Source organism: Aythya ferina (genome assembly GCF_964211825.1).
Source record: "Aythya ferina genome assembly, chromosome: 7".
NCBI classification, from domain to species: domain Eukaryota; kingdom Metazoa; phylum Chordata; class Aves; order Anseriformes; family Anatidae; genus Aythya; species Aythya ferina.
The window spans coordinates 27,229,843-27,257,432 of NC_140302.1; the positions used below are offsets into that span (position 1 = coordinate 27,229,843).

The window sequence follows — 27,590 nt, forward strand, 5'->3', positions numbered from 1 at the left end:
AACAATAAAACAAACAGGAGTTAATCCAAAAATTTCAACAAAAATGGTTTTGAGGTGGGATTTTCTTGTCTTTTTTAGCTGAGTTAGCCCCTGAAATCACAGGTGCACATTTCCCTCCTCCCTCCATTTGGCCCAGGTGGTGGCATTCACTCCAGATTAGAATTTAAGGCTGCATCTTGTACTTTGGTGCTATTTTGTGGTTTATAAACTGTCCCTGCCCAAAAACCCATGTGTGCCAAATATAGCAACCTCAGGTGGAGTTCCTACAGGGAGTATTTCTGTAAGTGCAAGGGTCCTAATCTCATTGAGGATCCTTTTTTATATTCTTAAACCACTGAAAAGGTGGAATTTTCACCTGTCATGCCAACTGATACTGTCAAACTCTTTTTGTATATTTATGTTTTTTATATCTTGTTTGTGTCCAGTACCTTTTCTTCATTTATTCTTTCATGACAAGCTTTTCTCCTTTAAAAATAACTGAAGTGTTCATAGGATCATAGAATCATAAAGGTTGGAAGAGACCTCCAAGATCATCTGGTCCAACCATCCCCCTACCACCAATGTCACACTACGTTCAGAAATGGAGCACATCTAGCGTTGTGTTCGCTGTGCTGTGGATGTGGCTTTGAGGAATCTGTCTGAGAGAGCTTTTAACCTAAACAGAGGCCAAATATCCTGATTTTTCACTGCTCTAAATCAGGAGCAGATAAACATCAGCTTAGTCCAAGGGTTGTGTTTAGCCTTTGATGGCTACTTTAAAAACAGTATTTCACATGTTCTGTATTTTATTTAGTTCTTTTATTTATGGGTGGTGCGACTGGATAGAAATAACTTCTTTATACCTGGTGATAAGTTAGGTTGCTGTGAAAATGTTATTACTTGAAGGTTTCTCAGCTGTACTGAGTAGCTGGAGGCACTGAGTTAAGCTTTCAGGTGCTGTGAATAGCAGGATTGGGTTAGCTGATCCTGGAAAAAGAGTGCCCCGGGTTGTCTGCTGATTAGTACGAATATTTTTCCTTAGGTCATCAGGATGGTCCCAGCTGATATATGTGCTAGGTAAAACATACAGAGGAGGCCTTTTGCTAAAGATGAAACAGGCAGACAAATCCCAGCCAGCTTCGTAGCAGACAGGAATGTGTGGAATAACTGTGTGATGTTCATCAGACTGCATTTGTGGCAACTGTAATTCAGGGCCCAACACACCAGCAGAGTGAGTTACACCTAGGCTGTTCCTATATAACACGTGGGGACCATACCCCAAGGCTGTTCCTATGTAACAGATGGGTATTGTACATTTGCCAGGGTTTCCTTAAAACGGCCGGCCTGAAACAGGCCTAGCCCTGCCGGGCAGAACTGCCCAGGTTCTGCCGAGGTGGCGCAGGCCTGCTCCTGGCACACGTTTGTGTTCTGCACTTGGCAGAGGAACGCCCTGGCAAATTAGAAATACACCAGAAAATACATTTTAAAGTAGCTGAAACATCTCGCTGCATAAAGTTGACACATATTCAGTCAATTTAGCATGTTTCAAAGCCAACAAAATGTAATTGCGTGTTCTTTCTTCTTTTTGAGGTGTCCCTGCCAAGAGGGGTTCCAGCTGGATCAGTTTTACACAACAGGACTTGGACACCTCAGTGTCCTGTCATGGCTCTGCCCATCATGCAGGCCTTGCTTGCCCTCTCCTGCCTCCACCCCTCAGTAGCAGTGGCTGCATTCACTGCTGCCAGGATTTCAGCTGTGGTTTGTTACAAGGCAGGTAAGCTTCGGCATTTAGCTCAAAGAGGAATTCCTTCGGATAACAAAGAGATTAGGGGACACCTGTAGGCTGACTCTTTTATTAGCTCAAGAGGAAGAAAATACCTTTGGAACATCGCGTGGTTCTTGCTGTTTGCTCTTTGAATAGTGTGTCATGTGAGGATTGCATCTGCCAAATACCAAGCAGGCGTTTGAGTTTTTTGTGTCGTCGTTCTCTGAGGAATAAATGGAAGGGCTTTGAATGGAGGCACACAAGGCAGCCTTCCTACAGCAGCCTGTCACTTTGTGAAGCAGCTGTGAGTGTAATGGGAGTACAAATGAAAAGCAGCTGATAATTAGGCTGCTGGGTGTTTTAGCATTATTATTGTTAATTTTTAAATATCAATTAGGTAATCGAGAGAGTGCTATTGAGAAGCATATATTTTTGTTTTTAATATTCTAAGCAGGGTCCCAGCTGGGTGACATGATGAGTTACAGCTCCTGGTAGGAATCTGATGTCAGGAGGGACTCAAGGGTCCCACTGAGCTGAAAGGAAGGGGATCGTGATGGTCAGGATGGTATAGTAAAGCACGATAGTTATTCGTATTAAAGGGGCTGTAAAACTGGGATAAGCCTTTTTGTTGTTGTTAACTTTACACAGCGTTAGAGTAACATCTCTGCCAGCTGGCAGGTTTGAAGGTCTAGATACAGATTCCTGCCATCTACATATCATACCACTATATGATTTAAGCTATCTTAGAGTTAGGGGAAAAAAAAAATCAGTCCTTTTTAAGAAGTCCTTTTTAAGAATCATTTAAGAATGATTCTGTGAAGTCTCATGCTAGCTTAGCAGAAAAATAGAGTTTCAGAAATGAGTAGTGACTTCAGGCAAGTGCAAAGAGGAACCTGTAGAAGAACGAAACCTGTAGAACTTTGTGCTCAGAAGAGGTTTTTGCCCTGAGAAGACCTGGGGGTTCCATCATTGCTGTGCTTTTGAAACTGCTCACTTTGATCTGCATCTCTGTTGTGTTATTATTTTGGAGCTCTTATCAAAGTGTGTGAGTGTATGAAAGAGGAGGTAAGGCATACAGGTATTCCTCAGCTTTTGCAGGCATACTAAATAGTACATTTATCAGTGATTTGGGCTTAAGGGTTGTAATACACCTTGAAAGAAGGCAGAATGGAGTCTGTTCTTCCAATGTGAGGGTAATTATTCAACTGCCATACTTCTTCTGTAAAATCTAGAGGAGAGGAGACCTCATGGTATAAATCAGACTGTCAGACATACCTGTACCTGAATTGAAGCCTTACTCAGAGAGAGGACTGAAAATGACATAATTGACAACAAGATAGCAATTCTTTACATTCCGATTGATTTACATTAGTATGTGACTTTCCTGAAATTCAGGTTTGAATTTCATTTGGTTTGATTTACGTGCTTGTATTGAGTCACATAACTTGCATATCTATATTTTTAAAAGTCAAAGTGAAAGCTCATAAAAACATAAGCTCTTTCAGCCACCCTTTTGTAGTCAGGGGCTTCAGGACTGCTGCAAACACCACGCTGAATTTTACCTTTGCTCTCTCCAAATCCAGTTAATCCTTGCATGATTATTACTCATCTATGACTGATGGTAATTTATATACCTTTTATATCAGGCATGAGAGAAGCTGTGAAACTTGATTCTATGATGACATAAACTTGTTCTTGGTGGTAGACTGTTTCATGGTGCTAGTTTTTCTCAGTCTGCTCCATCTATCAGGGCAGCCTCTGCTGTCCTTCTCTGCCTGCTCCCTGGAGAGCAGAACAACCTCCTAGGTAACGCTTTGCTTCCCATAACCTCTCTCCAAATCCGGCAGCCTTTTCTACAGTGTTCACAATTAGATGTTAACAATGATTTGCAAGGGAAAATAGTTGAGCATTACAGCTGAACGTTGTGCCAGGTCAGCAAGTCTGTGAGCGGCTGCCTGTGTGTCTTTCCTGTGCCAAAACACCAGGCATTCTTCTAGGCTGTGAAATAGAGAGGTGGCTAAGTGCCTCCACTGCTGTGCCTCCTTGATTAGGGGAGGGAGACAGCAGTTTGCTGGAGCAAAACTGAAATTGGCTGAGGTAACAGGAGCCTTAATGGTAAGAACCTCCTGCCTCTCACACTGTGCTTAGGAGGAGCAAGCCTTCATTATCTTCGGTGCTTGTTTTGCTGTTTGGGATGCAACAGTAACATCTGAAGTGCCAGATCAGGGACACTGCTCCTACAGCTTTGCCTGAGAAGAGAGTATGTAAAAGTGGAGATTAGTTCTTTGAGATTTGCCCTGCATCAGCTGTGAATACAGCCCACGCTCCCAGGTGTGTCACTAATAGTAAATCTGGCTTGGCACGTGGATGTGGCACTGAGTGACCAAGGGTGCTCTCCGAGTGAGGAGAGGGCCTAGAAGTGGAGTGAAAACAGACTGGTTCTTACCATTGTTCTCAACTATCTGCCAGTGGTCACCATCAGAAGCAGGACCCTGGTGTAGTTGATCTTGGTCTGTTGTATGTTGTAGTATGAAGAGGTACATCACGTGTTGGAGAAAGGGAGAGAGTAGTGAGGTGGCAGAGTGCTAAAGATGGGCAAAATGTAGATCATGGTGAAAAGTGGGAAGAAAGAAGAGCTGGGAGAGGCATTAGTCAAATAATACAGAGTTTAGGAGAAGAAAGGAGAGACAGTGAGGACACAGAAGTGACAAATCTACCTAGAGCTGGTTCTGTCAGTGGCCTGTTATGTCTGGGCGATACAGCAGCACATCCACTTGAAGCTGAATGCTGCCTCAGTCATTGTTTCCATCATTTCTTTCTACTGCAGTGCTGCAAGTTATGCAAATGGGCCAGGTGTGGGCTGGGTGCAGGGCACGATGCAGAACACCTTATGAGCATGCAAGGCTAGTGGGCAGCTGTGTCCAAACCCCAGCTCTTCCGTGTGGCACAAAGTGCTAGCTACTGGTGTCATCCACTTGAATCTACAACCTCCCGGTCTGCTCTGCTTCTCCAATGGGGTCTGCAGGCCAAGGGCTCCAGAAGTGATACAGAAATGTGCCCCCCTGAGGAGCCAGGACCCTATTTTCCTTTGTTCCTCTTCCAGGCCTGATGCTGCCCAGCTCAGTGTGGTGAGGAGGTGTGCGAGTGCTGATGCGAGGATGGGGATGCAGGAGGATAACACCTTAGCTCCTCACCAACGATTCTCTTTGTCAAGTTGTGGCAGCTTGCTCAACCAGTCGTACAGGGGGATCGTGCTCTACTGAAGTGGTTTCCTTTCCCTCGGTGGTTAATTATTATCCATAGGAGCATAACAAAAGCATAACACCTCAGCTGTTACTTCTGGTAGCGTGACAAGATGCTGCTCCTCTTGTGGTAGCTGGTGTGAGATGCGGGGTGGTGCTAGCTCACTAAAATTAGAAAGAACTGAAGGCTCACCCTAAAGTACAAACGTTGCTATTATGTGACTTGCTTGTTTTTGTCGTTTAGCTAACAATTGTCCTGTCGGAACAGGGATAATGCATAGCAGATGAAGAGCAGTGATTTTATTGAACTCTCCACGCAGGTGACTCATGTGTTGTTCTATTTGCTTTTTTGTCGATTTAATTTATTGCAAAAGACCAGCTGCTATCCTGAAAGGCATGCCAGGGAAAGAAATGTGAAAGCACAAGGTCACAAAAGTCTTCTTTTTGGATTGATTCAAAATGCTCACTTGCAGGTATTCCCGCAGGCTTGGTTTGAAGAGTTAACTTTTCCTCTACCTCCACGCTGGTTCTCTCTCACCTATGAGGAGATGCATTCAGCCTCTCCATTTTTCTGTTTCTCCATTTTCAGTGAGTAAGTCCAGTGTTTCTTTGGTTAATTAAAGTTTACTGCAGGAGGAGCAGGAGTGGGCTGAGAGCACTGATGAAGAGATGACTAACAAAGCAATCGGCATGTGATGAGAGTGTGGGCTGCCAGGCACAGATTAGCCCTCCCTGGACTCTCCTCTTATCTTAACTCCATGTTTTGAAATAATTCCGTGTTAATAACATATAGAATTTCTATCCCATCTAGCTTATCGCATTACAGCAAGCTAGACAAAATGACTCAATTTCAAAAGGCTCTGATTCAGCTCAGGCTGCAGCCACTCACTTGAAATGTGAGGTTAGGTGACTGATTCCGCCTTTGTTTCTTTCAGATTCTCACCCTGTGGGAAGTCTAAGGGGGAGAGAGTTGGTCAGAGTGGAAAATTAAGGTGACATTATAAAGCTTCGTGAGATGCATCAGTGACAGTCACGTCTCAGAGCTCCATGTCAACTGGCAGCCTCCGAAGGGTGGGGAGTACATGGAGCTCTGACTGGCGGATAAATCATGAAGAGAAAAATAAAACTTTTCCCAGAGGGAGAGCTGCCACGCACACTTAAATAAAAAGTTGTTTGTTTGCTCCCTGCAGTATTTTTTTTTCTTACAAAAAATGTTTGTTTGTTTGTTTATTCCACTTATTTATTTATTTATTTTTTTAAGCAAGAAAGATTGTTTGGATTACTAACACATAGCTGATGCAAAAGGACAGAAAGACGTACTTCAAATATGCCGTGTTAACACTTCCTCTTGCTACTCATTTCCTTTTCCCCGTATGTAATTCTAATATCCCATGAGTCCAGTACCGAGGCATTACCCTAAGTGCTGTGCAGTTAACAAAGTAGTGACCTGGGGAAGTACTGACACACAGAGGGGTGTTCACTCTCCCCTAATTCCTACGTCTGCTGTTATGGCCATGGTAAGGAAACCATGTGGAAAGGAGAAGAGAGGGTACACAAGCTGTAGGTAACTGAGGGCATGGCAGGGAAGGCAAGGAAGAAATCCGATGGAGAGGTGATGTCTTTGGTATGCAAATGCTGCAGATGCTTCTTGAGAGATGGCTGCCATAAAATGCAGTGCTGAGGTACTCGTCCCATCAGAAAGTGGAAACGGCATCGTCTGAATCGCTTGACCAGCTGCTGTTAAGCAGCACGCTTGAAATTTGAACATTGGTAGTTAGGAGTGAAAGGGAACAAAATACAGAACTGGTGATTACGAAAAGTAATTTAAATTGGTGAATTAATTGCTCATGGGCTATTTGTGGAATCTTATTCTAAGAGGAAAAAAAGGCAGGGGAGAGAAAACCCCACTTTCCTGGAGAGTTCAATAAAGATTTGGTTTTTCTCTGAGCACAGCTCACTGTGCCTAGCACTGCTGGGCCTCAGCAGCTTTCTGCAGAAGGTGCAAAGTTGTCATCTCCTGCTGCTGTGGATGTGCAGGACCTGTCAGGAGACTCTTGGTGCATTGCTGTCCTGCTTGGCAGTAACTCGAATAACTCCTATCAATAAATGGATAGCCCTTTGGGATAACTCTCTTGTAATTGCTGCTTAAGACAGCCGTGACAATCTGCATTACTTTGTTGACCACCTTCTTGAATGGATGTATCCCAAACCAGCCTTAAGGAATGGGTAATTTTGTCTTCTTGCAGAGGAACATTGGTTTACCCCTTGGATTTTAAAAATTTTAAAGGTGTTTTTTTTCGTCATCCACTTAAGGCTGTCAATTGAATATTAGTTTTAGAGGAACATAAAAGTTAAAATAGTACCTTAATCAGGTTTCTTGGCAAAGCGCTTAATGCTCTCATTAAAGCAAAAGGAAATAAAAACAAACCAACACCAGGGATGTATTCTTTGTAATGAGAAGCGAAGAAGAGATTAGATGCTTCACGCCGTAATGACTTGCACATTAGCTAAATAGTATGCACAATTTGCTAAATCAGTTGTCGTCTCTCCAGATATTCTTATATACAGAAAAACAAAGGAAGTCTCGCACATAAAAGGTCTGTAAAAGTCATTGCTGAGATAGCTTCCTGGGGCACCCTGAGGATCATTTCTGTCAGCAATTTTCCTCTGTCATGAGGAAAGCATGAAGCCCTGGGAGTTGGCATAGAGGCAAGGTGAGCCTCCTTCTCCTGTTTCAATTCTCATTTATCTAAATGTGGGACTTAGGAGAAATTACTTGATAAACTAGGCATTAAGCACTGCGATGGCCGTCTTTATCTTTAAAGAAGTTAGAGCTTGAATGTGTATAATAGACTATGGTAAGGGGACATTTTTTGACTGACTCCAAACCCGTAGCTCTTGTCAGGTGTGGGGAGGGAGCAGCATTAGGATTTAGAGATAATTTAAGGGAAAAGAGATTGCTCTGGGGTATTTGTTGCTGGTACATCTGAATTCAGTGCTGAAAACTCTGTAAATGCTTGTGAAATCAGCTAGACTGTCTGAACTGCCTTTTTATTTTATTTTATTTTATTTTTTTCCCTAAACTAATTTCAAGACCATCAGTGGTGCTTTCATTTTGATCTGGAAGCCAGATGAGTGCTCAAAAAAAGAAAAAAAAATAAAAATATGATGAGTGGTGAGGGAGGAGATACCATCTACCAGAGAGTTTAAATTTCAGCTTTAAATGTTTTGGAAACCAGCTTTTTTTTAAAAAAAAAAAAAAAAAAAAAAAAAAAAAAAAAAAAAAAAGGACTTGTTAAAGCAGATCATTTGGCAGGGGTTTTGCTTTTTATGGCAATGCTGCTGAAGTCATCTTAACCAGCTTCCATGCCACGTTCCCCATGCTGCTAGCACAGCAAAAAATACCCTTTTTCCCTTTTTTTTTTTTTTTTTTTTCTGCATCTGGATCAGTTATCTGGTCTGGTTGCCAGCGTGGGTGTCCAAGCAGCCGTGCCAGCTCCCTGATGGGAGTGCTGCGGAATATGGACTGCTGCTAAGAAAATTCCTGGGAACCACGATCGCAGTAAGTTGGAGCCAGTAAGTCACTGCTGTAACGGGGCTGGGGCTGGGGCTGGGACTGGCCTTCCTGCTGAGTGACTAATTGGGTTCCTTGGAACGAGGAGGAGAACAGCTCCTGGCATGGGGTTATCAGCTGGCAGCCTGAGAGGCAGGTGGCTTGAGCTCCTTCTTTTGTATGGCCTCGGAGCACCAAGCCACCAAATGAAGGTGGTGTTGGAGGCACTGACCTGTAAACAAAGTTGCTCTTCTTTGTGTCTGGAAGATTTCCATGGTCTCTGGAAGTTGTGATATGCTTGGGGCCTTAGCAGGTAGCTGGATTCAGCCTTGTTAGTCTCCCAAGTTAATGCTTTGTTATGATGTTGTGATATTTCACAGTTCTTCAGTTCTGTCTCTTAAATGAATGCTGCTTTGCTCAATGGCAACAAACATGAAACCATCTATTCATCTGTGCAGCTGTCTTCAAGGTGACAATTGTGGCTGTCATTTTTAATGTTGGTGTTCATGCAGCTTTGAAACCTGATGGCCTCTAGGTGGTAAATTACATTGTAGTAAAACCCCAGTGAGAGAAAACTGGAAAGATTACCAATCAAACTCATGAAGACGAACTGGAAGAGCTGAAGGTTGTTTCCAAGCTTCCCCTTGTCCTGAGCGGGGAGGACGAGGGGGGAGGACCTGCTCTCTGCAGATGGCAGAGTGATTCACCAGTTAATGGGATCTCAGCGCCTGCAAGGGAGGATGTCATTAGCTGTGCTGGAGCTCTGGGGATCTGCACATTTGGTCCCGAGCACGGCGTGCTCCTGTGCGCGCGTTCAGCCTGCTGCTCACCGAGTGCCTCTCTTACTCCTCTGCAAGCACGTCAAACGTGGCTTTAGATAAGCCCTGATTTATGGGCAAGGGAGTTTTTTTAATGGTAAAACGCTCTCGTCTGCTGGGATGATGAAGAGCTACTTTTTGCTTATTAATAGTGGCTGAAGAGACAAAGTGGTCAATCAGTGGGGAGCTACGCAGTTGGGCTGCGCTTGTTTGTTCAAATCCTCTTTCTTTAAAACACCCGCTAACATGGGACGTCATTGTGACAACTTCTGTGGCCAGAACTTCTTGAAACAAGCTACAGAATACTGTATTTGCTAGGGCTTTCAATATTCATTAGCCTTTCACAGCTAACGAACTTCCAGGCTTCAGGTGTTCCAGGAATATTCTGTGCGCTGGGGAAATATTTTTAAATCTTTCCCAGTAAAAATAATGTCGAAGTGCCAGGCATCATAGGACTTCAGCAGTAGCTTTTCTCATGGCCACTGCTCATGGGGTAGGCTTCTACTGAACCCATGGGAAGCTATATGGAAAAAGAGTTTTAAGCTTTAAATAAATGGGGGTTTCATAGAAGGTAACATTTGTTTTCGGTTTCCAGGTTGTTTACTGTAGAAGATAATTTAGATTCTGTGTTATAACACTTAGAGTACAGTTTTAAAGCTGCTGATACTATTAAGAGGAGGAATATGTTAACAAAACAAAAACAAAATTAAAAAAAAAAAAAAAAAAAGAGAAGAAGAAAAAGAAGGGAAGATTCCCTGTTCCTGTTGTCAGTAGGCAAAGGCTTCAGTTCTTCAGCTGGAGAAGTCGGTGCGTCTGCGTCAGTCAGTGACTCAGTGTTGTGATGCTGGTGTAGGTCTGACTGGGTTGGGAGCCTAAATATATATGTAACAGAGAAAAATTCGGCATAGTTTAGTTTGAGAGAAGTGAGTAATTTTTGTTTCTTAATGCACAGCCAAATTTAAAACCTTGTCTTTCTCCACTGTATTTTTCTCTTGTTTCCCTGCTCTTGTTAACTCAGAAGAAACTGTTCCTCTCTTTTTCGTAGTGAAGAATTGTGTTTCTTCCTGAAAATCTGAGGATTTCTCTGCACAATATCCCATAATAATTTAATGCATGGCCTTGCTTATTTTAGAGACATGGTACCTCCTTCAGTTGAACCTCTTTTACCTGGAGGGCAAATATTTGAAGATGGTAAATCACAACATTCATTCATTTATTCTGGATTAAGTTGAACACCAAATTGTTCTAGGATCCCTATTGTCTCATCTATCTTAATACGAATAAACTTGCAGTGGCAAGTCCTTCCTTTCTTCTGCATTGTTTTAGATGATAAGAGCAAGGCTGTAACTAATTACCCTCATTGTGGAATTACCCAGAACTAAGATTTTCTCCCTCTGGCCAGCTCCCCTACCTGCCTGGTGTACGCGTTATACCAGGGAAAGTCGGTGTGATTCATAACGGGGGAGAAAATAAAGTGTGGAAATAATAACAGGTGTTGAACCATACCAATTTGTAAGATGGGGCTTTCACGTCTCAAAGGTTTTTATAGCTGCTGTTTGACTTCCAGCTGTCTGCTGCTGCTGATCATGTGTTTGGAGACCACGTTACGCATCCCGTAGGGGAAGTTTGCTGCCAGGGTCTCCTTGTAGTGAACTCTGAGGTTGGGATGTGCCTCTGCAGTTTGCTCTTATACAGTTGTGTGGTGGTCAATATTATGCTGGCAAGGGACGTGCTTTTTTTTTTTTTTTTTTTTTTTTTTTTTTTAAGATATATTCTTGACTATATTCTTTTAATAAGATATACTCTGTACTAAAAGCTTCCCTGCTCTGTTGCAGCCTGTCACACCGCAGCGCGCTGTCAGCAGCAGCCCAAGAACGTCCCTGCTCGGTGCCTCGGTCACCCACAGGAGCCAGCTGGCTAGCGCAGATAAGGCTGGAAGGAATTTCTCTAATACTATCATTCAGCGATCTGGGATAAATACTTCTTTAATTCTGTTCTGAAGAATTTGTACTCAAGAGTGCTAGGGAGGGAAACCTTGGGGTTAAACTCAAAAGGCCGAGTGCATTATCTGTCAGGAAGCACCTCTGTGCCATCTGGGCAATGAGGCAGACAGTGATAAGGTGGCATAGCTCTCCTCATGTGCTTAGTGGGGGAATACCTTATCAGCGAATAAAGTAGAAGCATTTCACTCGTATTTCCTTTCCTGGATTGTACGGACACGATTACAGAAGTAAATTACCAGCAAATAGGTTTACTTTGTGCAACTTTTTTAGCGTTTTATTAACAACACAGCTTTTTGCAACCACCACTAAATTCTTGCAACACTGCAGGGATAAAACATCACTTTACACATAGTCTACTGGACTCAAGCAGGGACTAACAGATTTGGGGCACCTGGAAAGGGAAAGGGAGGCTCCAGGTCTTGGCCATCCTTTGGAACAAGCTGCCTGTGCCCGCGGTATGCCTGGAATGCACCGGGAATAGTCTCGGCTTGACAGCACAGGCGCTCCCTTGACTCACTTTATCACCTGACAAGAAGTGAAAAGGACCAGAAATACAAATGCTAGCTTAGCAAAATAGGAAGGAGTTAGGACATGCCCAGACAGGCTGCCAGCCCAGGATATCAGCTTAGAGGCCCTGGCTAGAAGTGTCAGAAACATCAGCTGGGAGTCAGGCATCAGGGCTTTTCCTGTCCTGCTTTGGCTGAGATCCCCGCTCAGCAGTCTGGCACCTTTCAAGTCCTGCTGTGCAAAGCTGGGCACCAGCTGCCTAGACCTCCCTTCTGCAGCAAGGGCATCATCTGGCTTCTTTGTTCCTGGCATTCTCCACCACCTTTCCGAAGCATGTCACTCGCTGGGGGGAAGCTGTGGTTTGCTGCAGTGCAGTGTAATATACATGTTATTGTATGCAATACCAAAAAAAAAAAATAAATTAAAAAATCAACTCCCTCAGCTCACCCAACATTGGAATGTGAGCAATTCTCTCCTCTTACCCAGAAGCAGCCACCTCAGGAGCTGGTTATGTGTAATGCACCAGTCATAAAGCAGTGGGAGGATGTTAAAGATCAAGGAATGGAGTGGGGGGGGGGGGGGGGGGCTGGGAGGTAGCCTTGGAAATGAGTAGTCTTCTCCCACTCGGCAAGCCAGTTCCATTATCTGAATTAGTACAAAAATACCCACCCACCCCGAGGAATGCACCAAGTCACTCCCTCCATGGCAGCTCTCTCTGATGGGGAGTAATTGCGTGCTTCTGACAGAGCCCCGATGGATCTGCATGGAGCGCTTGAGTAGGAGGTGAAAAATCAGCAGCTAATGCGATGGCTTCTGTTTTTGTTTTATTTATTCTGAAACTGTTTTCCAAGCCCAAACAGCAGCCTGCCAGGGAAGGTGTCTCTGCTTGGGATTCATTATAGCCGTTATCAGCAGCAACACGCTTCTGGCTAATTGCAGCGGGTCTGTGAGTGACAGCCTTTGATTGGGCAGCCCTGCATCTCCCCCCGGGGAAGGGGATACTTTCCAGGTCACAAATTAAGCCATTGCTAGATAATAATTTCATGGTGTATTACAGCAGCACATGCTTGAACTAAAGACTGCCACTGGTTAACTCTCTCAAGCTTTTTCACACATCTGTTGGAAATATGAGACAGGGCTCAAGTCTCGCCCCTGAGGATCTGCCAGCTCAGAGCAGCGTTGAGGGGCTGTGGTTGTGACTTCAAGCCCACCTCTAACACGAGCTGGTGTCGGGTTCAGTGACTCGAGGCAATGATGCCCAAGCTGTCATTACCGGGAGACCTTCACTCCACCTGATGCGGGAGCACTCGAGGCAGATTTATGGGTGGGAGCTTCACAACGAGGCGTTTCAAAGAGCACCTCTAGACAGCCTACAGGCTTTGGGTACAACATCAAGAAACTCAGGAGCAATTATGAAAAGTGGCTGCTGTCGGTAGTAATTAAAACTTCTCCATTTGCCATTCAGTCTGTAGGATGATATTTCTCACAAGTATTGCTGCTACACCACCTTTGACACTGAGCATCGAAGACCAACGAGCTCATTTGTTACCAGCTTTCGGGCTGCTGGTCTTAGCTGAGGCCAGAGCTTTGGAAACAACTTGAGGATTGTGCAATCCCCGTACTTTTTTAAGTTGTTTAAGGAATGTGCTCAGCGTTTTGCTGTCAGATGGGTTTTAGCTACCATCTGCATCTCCTGGTGAGCACAGCATCCCTCAGCTCGCCCTGGCATTTTCCATAGGTCTCACTTTGCACTTGCACTAATGTGGAGCAATGCTGCAGACAGCCTGCCATGAATGTCTTTCTTGGCCCTACAGGACACCTGGGCTGCTCACAACATTTAACGTGAAAGCATTTTTTAGGAGTCTGGTTTGAAATGCACCAGCTCTTGTGCTGATCTGAAATTTTTACTTCCATTTGCCTAGAGGAAGGAAAGTTAAGGCTGACTAAATAACTGCATGCGATACGTTTCTAAAGAAATCAGAAAATGCAATTTGTTAGAGGCAACAACTTTAAAATTCCTGCCTAAAGTCAGTCTCTTCTCTACACAACTCAGCAGTTGGTGGCGTAATGGCCAGAGCAGCAGTGATAGGATTGTTGCTGGATTCCTCAAATGAAAGCGAGAGCAGGATTTGCGCAATGATGAGCAGCATCAGCAATCCCCTGTGAAACAGATTTCCCTGAACTGCTGTGGGGAAATGCCTCCACTTTGTTTCCTAGGAACTGGTGGGTCCCTCCAATAGAGGGGAGGCCTTGGGCACCCTGAGGTCAGCTGTGCCTCTTTAGCAGCTCAATCACTCCTAACCTTCCTTTTCTGCATATCTCATTTGTCAGAGGCAGACCAGCTGTTCTGAGAGTCAAAGCTTTCTTCCTGGAGGGTATATGAGCCAGGAGGCACGAGAGGAAGGAAGACAGGGGAAACAACTGGCCTCTTCATTGCCTTTCTTTATTTCTGCTTTCAATGGAGCTATAAATGTCACTTCCCTCCTAATGTAGCTGGAGATTGAGGCACTCCTGCTACTGAAAAGGTTCACGTGGCTCCAGCTGTAAGTCTTTTTTGTGCTGTGCTCCATCTCTTTTCTTGAAGAAAGCATCTAAGGGCACAATAGGTAGGAGGGCACACCCTTTCCCTATCACAAAGCCTGGTGAGAAGGCCTCCTTTGTTGTTGTTGATTTTGGTTTAAAGATCATCTAAAATCTCTCAGTGGCCTTTATCAAGCCTGTAATAGGCGGGGGTCTGCCTGGTGCAAAACTTGTATATTCTTTCCTTCTCCCTTCCCCTGCTACGTCTCCTTAGCTGGCTGTCTTAGGGTGGAAAATGAATGAATTAATGAATGAGTGGATGCATTCTTTTTTGACTTCCCTGGAAGGTTCCTCACGCTGACATACTTTGTGTAGGAGGAAAAATGGCTTTGTGTTTGCCCTTGGACTGCTTCATAAGTAAACCAGGGAATTCAGCTCATGGAGACGTCAATTGATTTTTGGTTCTTTTCACTTTCCCAGAACTCACTTAGCTTTCCTAGCAAAAGTATTTATTATGCTGTAATTAGATCTTTCGTGTGGCTTGAAATGCTCTCTTGAGCAGAGCTCTGAACACAAGGGTTTGAGCAAGCTCTGAGGCAAACGGTGCTACGTATGCTTAGAAAAGCATTTTCAACATCTACAAAACGCTTTGTAAAACTCTGCTTCCCATGCACACCTAGCTCTGATGCATGATGTAGCATCTTGCTAACGAGCTGTGAGGTGGACTGGAGCAGAGCCCTCTCTTTAAAGGTGTGCTACAGAAATGATTTCTTGGTTCTGTCTGTCAGGTGCTGGCTCATCATAAGGACTTAATCTACCTCAATTTATTTGTTGAAGGGGAATCTATAATTTCTTTTTGACTTCAGTATGTTAGGTAGCAGAGTTTACCACCAGCTCACATACTTTTGTAGGCACAGTATACATGTAAGTAGGTGTGAGATAGGAAACTGAAATGCTTATAGGCAATACTGGTAAAAATACAGCTGAGCAACGCGCGCTTCACAGCTTCTTGCTTCCTGTGGCTGTTATGGACACTGTTGTTGAGAGACAATCTGCCAGGCTGATGCCTCTATTTGATGCTCCCTTCATTCCTGAGTAACTTTTAAAGTTGAGTCTTGTATGGGGACCAAATGGGAGCTCTGGGACAAACTGCAAAACAACGCAATTCCCGCTGTATCCCACTGTGCAGACTGACCCAGTCTTTGCAACACCATATCTGGCTATGAGGATGTTTTTTTTTTTTTTTTTTTTTTTTTTTTTTTTTTTTATCGAAGTGATTGAGTAATACTTGCTATATCCTATTAATCTACATAATTTCATCAGTGCCTTACATTCTTCCCTGTGATGAAGAGAGAGATTTTTGCTAATAACAGTAATCTGTTAACAGGACTTGGACTGAAGCCCATTTTTAAGAACTTCAAGCTGTTTTAGCCAGCTTCTTCCCTTTCATAGTTGCTTACTGAAGACAGCAGAGATGGTCTCACATTCTTATCTTCACACAGAAAGGAAGAAGCCATCTAAATGAATGTGACATTCTTCATTAATGAAGACAGGAAATTGTCTTTGAAATAGATATTTTTTTGACTTCATCAGGTCAAGGTTTTGCGGAGAGCTGGGTTTCAGAGAGGATAACCATATCAGCTGAATAAAGCCAGCATTTCTAGTGTTCCTCCAAACATGAGATTGAAAATTAGGGTCAACAATGACCTAGTAGAGCTAAACACAAAACTGAAATTGTGAATTTAATTTGTGTTTAAAAAAATAAATCACTTTTCATCTGATACTCAAGTTGTCTCAGGCCAGAAAAATCAGATATTTTACAGGAGAACTGAATAAAGAGATGCAACCAAGCCTTTAGTGAAATTCAAGGAGAATTTGGGTTCCAGACTGATTTTAATATTTTCAAGATCTATTGTGCACACCTGTGATTCCTGATTGGGAAAAATGTTCTTTGTGCTGATAATGTTTGGTTTAGTTTCTTTTAAAATTGAGAATAAATTAGTGGATATGCTGAGAACATGGGAGAAAATAGAGGAACAGAGCTCAGCTTAACCAGTGTAAAGGTGGCAGGGCACCACCCTGCACCGCCACTTCAGGTGTCATCGGGGAAATGAGCTGGTTGCTCAGTAGTTCAGCCTGCTCTGGGGGTGATGTGAATGCTTCCTACCTCAGCCGTGCTTGTGACAATAATTAAAGTTTACGAGATGACAGAATTGGGTTAGTGTTGCACAAATGCTCTGACAAACAGAAATAACTGCACAGGGATGGTGCAGAGTTTTCTGCAGCAGTTTTTGTCTCTTTCCTATTATTCTAACTCCAGCACAAGCAGAGGTGGAAATTTTTAACCAGAAGAGAGTTGGAACTGAGAACCAAGTAGGCAGTCTAGTGGGATATCAACCATGTCAACTACAGTGGCATCATCAAGGTCAGTAGTTTTTTGTTTGTTTGCTTTCAGAAGTTATGGTTTCAGGTTTTTAGTTGTGATCTTCAGTGCAATTTAAATATAATTCTACGCTTCTTGTCTTCCCTTTTTCCCCACTTGTACAAAAAAAAAAAAAGCCTGAAAATGTTAAATCCAATGGAGCTTTTCCCTTCAGTGAGTATCTACTGCAGAGATCTGCTTCTGTGTTGGCCACTAGTCTCTAAGTTTCCCTGCCAGTATCCCCTGTAATGAATAAGATGTTGCTCCAGGGAGCCTTTGCTTCCACCTATAGTGGAATAATTACCTTTGTATCCACATTTGCTTCTAAATCTTTACCAACGCCATGTTTTCTGCAAATCAAAGTGGCAGGAGAGCAGTGCCAAAGGTTCCCATATCACTGACTCTGCAGCAGAAGGCTGGGCAGCCCGTGTCACCAGGCTCTAAGAAATGCAGACCAAAGGCTGCAACCAGTAGTAGAAAATCACATGGGATGGATCAGTGAAATTTGAACTTGTTGTGTGGCTCCTGATACTACCTAGAAGATGGATTTATTCTGTTGCCTGTGGAATGGGCAAGGAACGGATGGAAATGCCAAGGGAATGGAGTACTGGAGTCACTGCTAGAGGGATGCTCTAAAGCAAGGTCGTGGCTAGCAGGCTCCCTTGTCCAGCATAACCTACACCAGCAAGAGATGTGTGTCACTCAGCATAGCTTTTTTAATATCTATAACAAAGATTCCTCCAGTATTCTTCCTTTGTTTAACATCTTTGCAGGGTTTCTGATCCTCTCGCTGTCATCTTTCTTGTGCTTCAACTGCATATCAAAAATAGCCATGTTAGGAGTAAAATTGTCACGAAAGCCTCACTGAAATTACTGTAATTTGTTACTGTAAACAGATGATCTGTGTGTCTTCAATTACATTTCAGGCAAGCAGCCTCTGAAAATGCAAATATGCAGTTTGGTGCGGCATGGGCTGCAAGGAGGGGGAAGAGATGCGTAGGAGGGCCTCTTACTACTGCCTGATTTCATGCTGCTGACGGTAATTAGCAGAGAGAAGTACAGTTTATTAAAATGCAGGTTGTAGCAAAAAGCATCAGCTAGGGACAGTGGCTGGCTGAAGAGAATTTTACAAAAGGCAGTATCTATTGCTGCCCAGCTTGCAGGTTAAAATGTAGCACAGGGTGTTTGCTGGATGCTGTTGAGTGTTGGAGACTCAAGTCTTGGAGACAAGGCTGGAGACTTGTGCCCCTGCCCTGACTTCTGCTCTGACTCAGCAGCTCCATTCCGGCATTATTGGGGCTGACCTGAAAGGCCGTGGTGGCTCTCCTTGCCTTAGATCAGGTCTTCAGGCTCTGACACCAAGCATTCTGCTCAGGTCAGCAGGGTAGCTGCGTGCGTACATGTATGTGGTCATTGTCTGGAGTGAGAGAAGCCCTAAACTTTTTGAAGTAAATTTGTCACGATTTCAGCAGAAGAATAAAACATTACAAGAGAAAACTTTAGTTTTAGAAATCTCTATTTGTAAGCGTACTAAACCAGAAATTCATTTTGACTCCTGCATTTCTGACACCTCAGGTTCCTTCTGTTTTCCATATATTTAATTTCTGACAGCCTCTATGCTTTCATCCAAGTAACTTTCCAAGTTTTTGTTCCAGATTATTTTCTGCTCAGGATCTTCTAAGAAGATAGCAGGTGGGAGCTGTTGCCCTGCAGTGCTTACTATATCAGTAAATGTAAGGTCTATCTTTAGACCATTCCACCCTTTCCTCCAGTAGTTTAGTAAATCCCTTAAACAGGGAAGTTGTCCAGTAATAATGGGACAAACAGATGGAGAAGCAGTGTCTATAATATCCACAGTAGCATAGTATTTCTTGCCTCTTCCTTTTGTCTGGATTCTACTGTATCTGGTAGATGCTGTTAATGACAGTCAATGAAGTTGAGGTTTAATTCAAAATACAGCACTTTCACTGTGCTTTTCTTTTGTTGTTTTTAGGTTTTGCTTCTTTGCTTTGTGGGTTTCTTTCACCCATCAAAAGAAAAGAACATACAATTCCAGGCAGGTTCAGTAATGAAAATACGTCAATATCAAATCCAAACAATATTGTAAAGCTTAAACTGAGGCTTCTCCATATGGTATGTTGATATTGCCAGCCAAAAACACAACATGCAACTTCCAGAGCTGGGTTCGGTGAACTTTAAAATCTGTACAAAAATAACTGGCAACAGCTTTCCTCAACGCAAAATCCTTTCTACTCTCTCCCAGAAAGAGCTGTTCCCCTGCCGTTTTTCAGCACCTCCTCCTCCCCGTCTGCTTGTTCCTTCCTCCCTCTGTTCTGCTTTTTCCCACGTTTGTGTGAATATCCTCCATCCTCAGCTCTTGTTCTTCTGACAGAGAGAGGATTCATTGGAGCTGTCTGTCCATCTTGCTTTCCAGAGACATTACATCACCTGCTGCTGAGCAGAGCTGATTCCCTGCGGTTTTCCCTTTTCCAGTCAAGGTCTGTCTTGGATCCATCCAGTTGTCTGACCTGACTCCAAAGGTTGATGGTTCCCTCGCTCTCAGGTTTCCAAAACAGCAGGCAGCTCTTCAGACCTGGAGCAGTGTGAAAAGGTGTGGCTGAAACCTTGCTTTAGCTTAAGCTGAGGGAAGAGGGGGCTGTGTGGTGGTACTGAATGACCGTGAGCTGTGTGGGACAGGAGGTCAGAAACTCTCCCCATCACAGACCTGCCCTCATGGGGGTCTGCAGCCATCACTTGTGGACTGCATGTGCTAATTTCCTCTCTGATGCCCCTAGCTCTGCAGTGCTCCTACCACTAGCTCACTGGAAGAGCCAGGTGATGTTAGCCCATAATAACTTATCTCCCCAGGGCTGTGGGTCACTGAGAATGGGCGATGCCTTAGACTTGTTTTGTAGGTCACCAAGATTTTACTTGATTTTTTTTTTTTTTTTAAATCATTAATGCCTTCTAACGTTATGTCCATGGATGTGATACCCAGACCTATGAAGTGCTCTCTATCAGAAGGGTTAGTGAGAGCAATGTGCCTCCTCTTACCGAGTTATGATCAGAGCATGAAGAATTTGTTGCAGTGAAGTGGGAAATGGGGAGCAGAGGGCAGAGACAGACACGGTGCTAACAGCTGCACACGTTGCTACTGATGACAGTGAGATGAGGCCCTAAGGAGACTGCAGCAACAGTAGGTGACAACATGAAATGTGTTTCTGTTGTTATTTCCTGGGCCAGATATCTGTCCTTACATTGCTGCTGTTACTGATTTGTGTGTCCATAAATAAATTTTTATCACATCTTAAGCTCTCACTACTTGCTTCAGATCTATTAAGTACCACCTATTATCCACTCATCTAATGTAAAGAAACACCTTGTTTAGTGTACTGCTGTTCCTTAAGGCAGAACCTTCGGTCTGTTTTCTGGTAACAGCCATACAAACGCAGGTATTCAATGTGATTTCTGCGAAGAAATATGATACTACCAAGGCCAATGGGTAGGTTTTAGTCAACTCTCTCAGTGTAGGTAGCTATTTATCTTGTCTGTTACCAAGATCTGTGGCTTCAGAGCCCTCAGCTAGGAAGAATTGTGATTGTTGAGGCAAGGTGTGAGTCAGAAAGGACTCGCGCACTGTGTCAGCATGTCTGGCAGCCACTGTTGGGAAGTAGAATGAGCTGAGCAGCCCGACAAAGACTGGGGTCAGGCACCCCTAACACCTCCAGCTCTGTGAGAGCTGGGCTCAAGGGCCATATTGGCATGGGTCGTAAACTTATGCCTGGTCTACGCACAGTGTCTGTGCCAATACAGCTATATCTGTACACATGTGGGCATATTTGCATGGTGTAATCCTTCTGATAGCAAATGCAGTTATATGGGAATAGAGGTCCTCAGATCAATAAAACTTATTGTGGAAATATAAGCACATTTTAAAAACGCTTTAATAGACAAGTTCTTCCCATTTGACCACTAAGTAAATCCACACAGATAACAAAAACACAGAACAGCACTGAGTGGGATTGTAGCAAACTAACAAATGATGATGAAGAAAGTCCAGTTAAAGAAAGGGTGATATTTTGAGGAAACAGAGGGCTCCTCCGGTTCCGATGAAAGATGTGTCATTGTGGAGTTACCCAGTTGCCATGAGATCAGTAGGATGACCCTTTATTTAATGTCATTTCTCTTTCAAACCGTATCTGTCTATCTGTGCGGAAGGAAAACACATCATAATGCTGTAAGGCATGAATTAGAGATGACAGAACAGATAATAGTGGACGTCACGTATGCGAGTCACTGTTGAGGAAATTAATGTTATGAGCACCAGTAGATTTTCTGAGCTGCTAGTGGCAAATATATATATAATATAAATATATATTTTTATGCTGTGGGAAAAGTCTGAAGTAATGTGTGAGAAAGTAGGTTAGCATGAAACCTCAAAAGGGATGTAAAATCCAGGGTAAGTCAGGAAGTTAAGGGAACACGTGGAAACTTCAGGCAAACTAAAATACAAGAAGTAGAAAGATCTTGTTAGGTAGGCTTGACTTAGAAAGCAAATCATTTCAAAAAGAGGAAAAATGAGAAGGTATATGTTATTGGTACAGAACATGGTATTTTGTGTCCCCACAGATATTGTAGGCCCTGTTTATTTTAAAGCAAAAAGAAGCAATGTTACACTTGTCAACTATTTCTAATTCTATAGAAATCTCTTAAGAATATACAAGAGAAAACAAAACCTATCACTGATTTAAACTATCATAGATTTTTCTTCATTTTTTCTCTGTGGAAAAAATAATTATTACTTAAAAGGTGTGTAAGGTTTCTTCACTAAGATACCAAAGTAGGAGCTGCTATCAGTGCAAACTTGATTGTGATTTTATTCCTTATTGTCATTAATAATCCCATGGAGCAGCTTTGTTTTGGATAATCATAGCTAGGTTTTGGTGTGTTTGTGAATGTTTCTGTAGTTTTGCAGTATATCTTGGTAGCAACGCTAAACAAGTCGTATTCTGATTTCTCTCTTTCCTTCTCTTTATTTTCTCTCTCCTTTTCAAAATTGGTGAATGACAATGAGAATAAGGAAGGCAATTTCACTATGACCCTAAGGTTAAAGGATTAGTTGTTACTCAGCAAAAGGCCTACTAAGAAAACCAGAGAAATTTAAAACAGTAGATCATACCCAGTGTTCTTTATACCCATCACAGGGTATAAAGTATCCAAGAAGCCAAGAACAAAATGGAGAGCTATGGGACTGGATAACCTGGGTCAGGGGAAGTGGATGAAAGCCGTGTACAGCATCACCATTTTCCTTCTGATGCCCCTAAAGGCAGATGACTTTGTGTACATGTGAGGAAAACATTTTAGGCCCTCAAACCTTAATAGCTGTGTTCAAAGTAGAGAACAGGGAGGAAATTTGAGGGAAGGTCCCAGCTCTGATTTTGTTCTAGGGAGCAAGCAGTTTCAGGATTAGCACAGAGGCTAGAAAATTAGGATTGTAATTAATACAGGCTAACCCCCATCTGTGGGGATTCTCCACTGAACCGTGGCAGGGCCTACCCGTCAGTGCAGGAAAGGCCCTGGGTAGGCCCAAGGTCCTCCCTTCCTTTCCCTCTCAGATCTGTGGCCCTGCTGGAAACCTTCTAAAATAAAGCCCAGCTTTCAAGTTACTGGACCGTGGGATTCACATGATTTGCTTTCAAGGCCCTTTCTGGTTTTGAATAACAAGTTTCTCCTCATCCGCCCCCTCTCAGGAAATAAAGGGAGGGAGTGAAAGCAGTTAGTAGTATGACTTCTATTGCAATGTATTCGATGAAATATTTCTCAAGCTCTTCAATCATGTTACCCTGCTTCATGCTTTATTAAACTCTGCCAGGTTAGTCAGCACTGTGACAAAAAAGAAACTGGAAAGTTATTAAGCAAAGCTGACATGTTAGAAATGTGAATCCATTGTTGCACACCCACTAATGTCATGGCAGACTCAAAATGTCTCTCCTACAGAGCTTTTACATGGCCTTTTCGTAGAGTTGAGCTGCAAGTTATCGCCTTGGGACATGAGCTGTGCTGGAATAGGTTCAGGGACGGTTGAACTCCGAGACTGGCATCCCAAGGGAGCATATACAAGCACCCAGCCTCAACACCACGGAGGCTATTTGTGCCCAGAAAAATTTGGTGGCAGATGTGGGCCAAGGACAGCTAACCAAACATCGCAGGCTGAATTAGTTGAATCCACTTGTCACCTTCACCATTTGAAAAAATTCAAGTTTTCAAATTTACATTGTTACTTAGAATGATTGACTGCTGTCTATCCAGAAAGCCTTAGATATTATCTAGGGTGACTGTGTTACAGCTGCAGAGTTTAAAGCAATCTTGTGTAGATCCATTATTCAGAGAATGGGGTTATCTCTGCAAGTAGACAGGGAAACTTAAATAAGACAAAGTGCCTAATGAATTTCTCTTCTTGTAGCCTACAGTCTTGTTGCTCCAGGCACAATGAGGTAATTAAAAAATATATATATATTTACTAATTTATGCATTTTTCATAGAGTGCACTGAATCTTTTTCATGTTTGCATGGACATCTCCTAGAGAAAATACCCTTTTTGTTGGCATTTGCTGTGATCCTCTCACTGTGTTGACCCCCTCCTAAAAGAATAAGTGATAAGTCAATGCTGAAACAAGCTATAAAATCTGAAACTCTCCTTTTAGTCTCAAATGAGTGTCTGTAGGTCAGGTTTATAAACACAGCCGCAGCAGAAGCTATCATTTCAACCTTTTTCATGATAAATGCATCTAGGAAGTCTTTCTCAGTAGTGTGGTTTGTTAAGGATGTAGGCATGTAATTATTGTTATGTTGGGTGTCTGTTGTAAATGCAAATCCTCTGTGAATCATTAAGAAAACAGTTTTGTCTGTCACATGCAGCTTCCACTCTACCATCTAAGAATGTCTATAGGGAATGTATTTCCTGTGCAACACATCTGCCCTAAGCAGTGTGCCGGGCTCTTCTGGTGCCAAGATGGAAATTTAAAATGTTCCTATCCTGTCCTGAGCAACAATACATAAAGTTGATCATGGTAAGATAGGAGAGATTTTGTGACAACTAGTGTTGACAAAAGGCAATACAAATGCATTTCAGAGGATGAACAACCTGGGCAGAAAACAACATTCAGGTTTGGCTTAGGCAGGCTTCTAAATCTAGGAAGAAAATATTCCAAAAATCATGCTGTGAAAAAGAAATCTAGCAAATGGTAATTGCTAAAGAGAGGTAAATGGTACTGGGAGATTAAGCTGGCAACAGTGTGCAAAAACAGAACGATAATGTTGAACTGGAAAGGGCTTGGAAGAGTAATAAATCTGGGTCTTGACAGGCAGAAATGGTTGAGTTTAGGTCTCGCTATGTCATGGTCGCTACCTTCCTCAGCCCTCACCTGACGCAGTGCAGAGGGTCTTATGTGGGTCAGGGTTAAAGACAGGTCTATGCAAAACATTTCACTGCTTTAATTATCAGCAGTAAACTGAATCTTAGCAGGGTCAACCAGCCTGGGGTGTAGGGAGATTCTCTGTGCCCAGAACCTATTTTATAGGTAGCTCAGGAAAACAAAATAAGCATGAAGAGTTGTTCTTATTCTTTTGAGACTTATTTATTTAAGAAAAGGATAACAGCAACATATCTTAATGTCATATGTAGCTTTTTTAATAGACTGGGTAGTCATTTCATTTTTGGTTTTCTTTAAAGCTAGGTAGTTAGTTCTCTTGGCTTCTCTTTGTCTTATGGTGCTTTTATTTTTGTTTTTAAGGTGAGGAACACAGGTCTTCATATTTCCTTCTCCTTTCCAGTGCTTCAGTGACATTATGGGCCTATGCGTGGGAGGCAGTTTCCAATTTTGTTCCTGCAGTCAGCTGTGGTTGCAGTGAATGCCCTCTGGAGATCCAGCTACCTGATGCTCTCTGCACATTAGGAAGATAATTAACAATTATCAGTTGTGACTTTAGTTGTTTCCATATGCAGAAGTATGTAGCTGCAACAAAGATCTCTGTGCCCCTTGGAAAAATGAGAGCCTAAACTTGTTAGCAGTTATATTTCTTATTTATATAGTGTATTTGAAGTGAATCTGAAGTCAGGAAGGAGGATCTAAAATTAGCTCATTGGGGCAATTAAATTTGTTGGTCCTTTGCAGATTGATTAAAATGTACTCTCCAGGAGGAGAGAGGAAATTGCATCTCACTAAGGACCAGAAAGAAGCGGCCCTGAAGTTTTTCTGAGGCACACAATCAAGAACACAGCTTCAGTAAAGGATAATGAACAAAGAGCACTTTGCGCAATTACCACTGCCCCAGCCTCATGCTGGGGACATTGCGATCACTGCAGTGGTATCCATTTGTTCAGGAGAGACTTCTTCCACTGCCGTGTGCCACTCCAGTCACTTTCTGATGCCTTGATTTCAGCTGGGTGGATTTCCTGCAGGGCGATGCCCAAGCAGATGTGTAGCATGCGGAGCCATTTAATCCCAAACAGAGTGGTTTAATATATAAAAAAAAAAAAAAAAAAAAAAAAAAAAAAAGCTTCTAGCATGTGTGTGTTTCTCCTTGCTCTCCTGGAAACCTACCTTAACCCAAATCCTATAACAATTTAAACAAAGAACCCTTATGCTAGTGCTCACATACTTGTAGCGTGTGTTTTCTTGTCCATCTGACAAGGCAGATTATAACCCAGGTTGCCTTTGAAGCTAAGCTCCGACCTGCCCACTTTGCAATAAGGATGTAGCTAAAGCCAGGGGAATGGAGCTTAGCTTTGATAATGTTTAATGTTTCCACATGATCCTAATGGTTAACAATTTATTTTTTTTTTTCCCCTCAGGCAGTCCTCTTCTTTCTGAGTATTTTATCCAGGAAGATTTTGAGGAGTTCAAATTATTGGGCTTTTGGGATATCCCACAGCCCAGCTGGAAATGTGCAGTGGGAGAAGGTCTTAGGCTCTTGCTGAACCATCGCTACAGCACAAAATGTGGTACCACATTTCAGATACAACATTCTGCAGTGGGCTCATCCACCTTCTACGGAGGCACGGTGTGAGTGGTGGGGTTGCACAAGGCCCTGGTTGGGATGAGGGTTACCAGGCTCCTGTATGGATGTGCTTCTGAGGGCATAGCCAGCTCCTGAGATGCTGTCCTCTGCCTTCCTGTCCAGAATGCTCCTCTCCTGCTTCTATCCCATGAGAGCCACTGTCCACAGAATGTTTGCTGGACACTGTCCTGAGTGGAAACCTTCCTGTATGTCAGTACATTTCAGGACACCAGGAGAAGCTTTCATACCTCACACAACCGATGGCACATCCACTAATCCCAATCACATCATCTCCTGCACTGCTCCCCAGTCCTCCAAATATTTTACAACGGCACCATACCCAGTCTCACAGGACAGATGTTCTGGGAACAACTCTAGCAAAAAGGCTGGGAAACAAAGAATGAGATTCTGGGAATCTTCTCCAAGGAATGTGAAGAAAATCTTTATCTTTTAAAAAATCACATTTCTTCCTTTTCCTCATTCTTTCTTTGATAAATTGTTTTCTATTTACAGCCAGCACTTTTTAATGCATTCTCCCTCCCCCAGCCTACTGGGTTCCTATTTTCCCCTTCTGACAATGTTGCCATATGGTTCTATTATTCAGAGATTCCTAAACATGTATTACAACGGTCCTGAAAAATAATTAGGTGCTGCTGTGGTGTAAAAGCACATCTGTGATCAATAGCTCCCACTGGAAATTATGGGATAAAAAGTCCCAAGATACTTTTCCTATCTTTCTACTTCCTCCCTGCTCTCCCCCACAGCCTCCCATTTTCTGTCCTTCCCTACACCCAAAAAAAGTAAGTGGTTATAATAAAGGAGAAAAAAAAAAGTCTGTGTGAACGGTTATTTTCATTTTCTTTCTTAAAAGCAATGCACATTGTGATTTGCGGTTTTTGAGTACAGCTAGGGGAAGAGATCTCCAGGGAGAAAAATGTATATATTTAGACTCTGTACATTTATTATAGAACTTAATTCTATGTTGATAACCAATGATTTACACCCTTTAATCCAAAAGTCCTCCTGTGCCCTGTGGGGAATGCAACATATGTCCAGCAAATTGGTAACCATATGCTTCAGTGAACGCACAGTCCCTCAGCCCTTCCCCTTCTTCGTTTCCATTAATGGTTCCCTGCTAAAGCAGTCTGGTCTCACGATTTACTCCGCCTTCGTTGAAGGCTTTGTCAAGGGAAGAGTTATTTTCAGATTCCTTTTAATATTGCGCATTCTGTTTTTGAAAGGCTTCAGGCAGTTGTTTTTGCTGGAGAATTTCACAAGTGAATCAATGAGTAAAAGTCTTCCCAGTTCCTGATGGAAGAGGCAAGGACATCTCCCACACAACTTCTTCTCCCAAGTGTGTATTGGGAAAATAAACAAAAACCAGGGCTATAAAAAAACCAACCAACTTTCACAACCATTTTGCTCTCAAGCCCTCTGTTTTACCCTATCACAATACCAACTTGTTCTGCTGCTGAAGCTGAACAGATACAGTACTGGTAATAAAACGAGCCTTGGTGCATCGTGGAATAAAGACTGAAAGACCCTGGTACATATTTTCTCCTCTTCGTGACCACCTTTAAACAGAAATGCTATAATACCTTAGGAGCACAGGCTGGTGTAGATAAAACTAGTTCATACAAGAAAGGAGCAAGTGAGTTAGCCTGCCGCTGCCCTCCTCTAGGAGGAAAGATTATCTCCGATAAGCAACAGCTGGGTAATGT

General features: G+C 42.9%; 1 protein-coding gene and 1 long non-coding RNA gene across 2 annotated transcripts; both read left to right on the forward strand.

Annotated features, from left to right (window-relative positions):
* Nucleotides 1-197: 197 nt before the first annotated feature.
* Nucleotides 198-26,984, forward strand: LOC311439988 (uncharacterized protein). Its single transcript, XM_084526332.1, has 6 exons — nucleotides 198-280; nucleotides 1,570-1,753; nucleotides 16,708-16,812; nucleotides 19,303-19,420; nucleotides 23,273-23,303; nucleotides 25,664-26,984. Exons 2-6 carry the CDS (start codon nucleotides 1,642-1,644, stop codon nucleotides 25,787-25,789), a joined length of 492 nt encoding a protein of 163 aa, XP_084382458.1. The 5' UTR covers nucleotides 198-280; nucleotides 1,570-1,641; the 3' UTR covers nucleotides 25,790-26,984.
* On the forward strand, nucleotides 5,486-6,167 carry LOC311439989. Its single transcript, XR_014695133.1, has 2 exons — nucleotides 5,486-5,578; nucleotides 5,922-6,167. It is a non-coding gene; the product is annotated as an uncharacterized lncRNA (long non-coding RNA).
* Nucleotides 26,985-27,590: the final 606 nt, after the last annotated feature.

Excerpts from the sequence above, each read along its gene's own strand:
- LOC311439988 (XM_084526332.1), top strand. The coding sequence starts at position 1,642 with ATGGCTCTGCCCATCATGCAGGCCTTGCTTGCCCTCTCCTGCCTCCAC. Across the intron at positions 19,421-23,272 it reads ACCTGGAGCAGTGTGAAAAG|CCTACAGTCTTGTTGCTCCA; the intron begins GTGTGGCTGAAA and ends CTCTTCTTGTAG. Across the intron at positions 23,304-25,663 it reads GTTGCTCCAGGCACAATGAG|GCAGTCCTCTTCTTTCTGAG; the intron begins GTAATTAAAAAA and ends TTTTCCCCTCAG.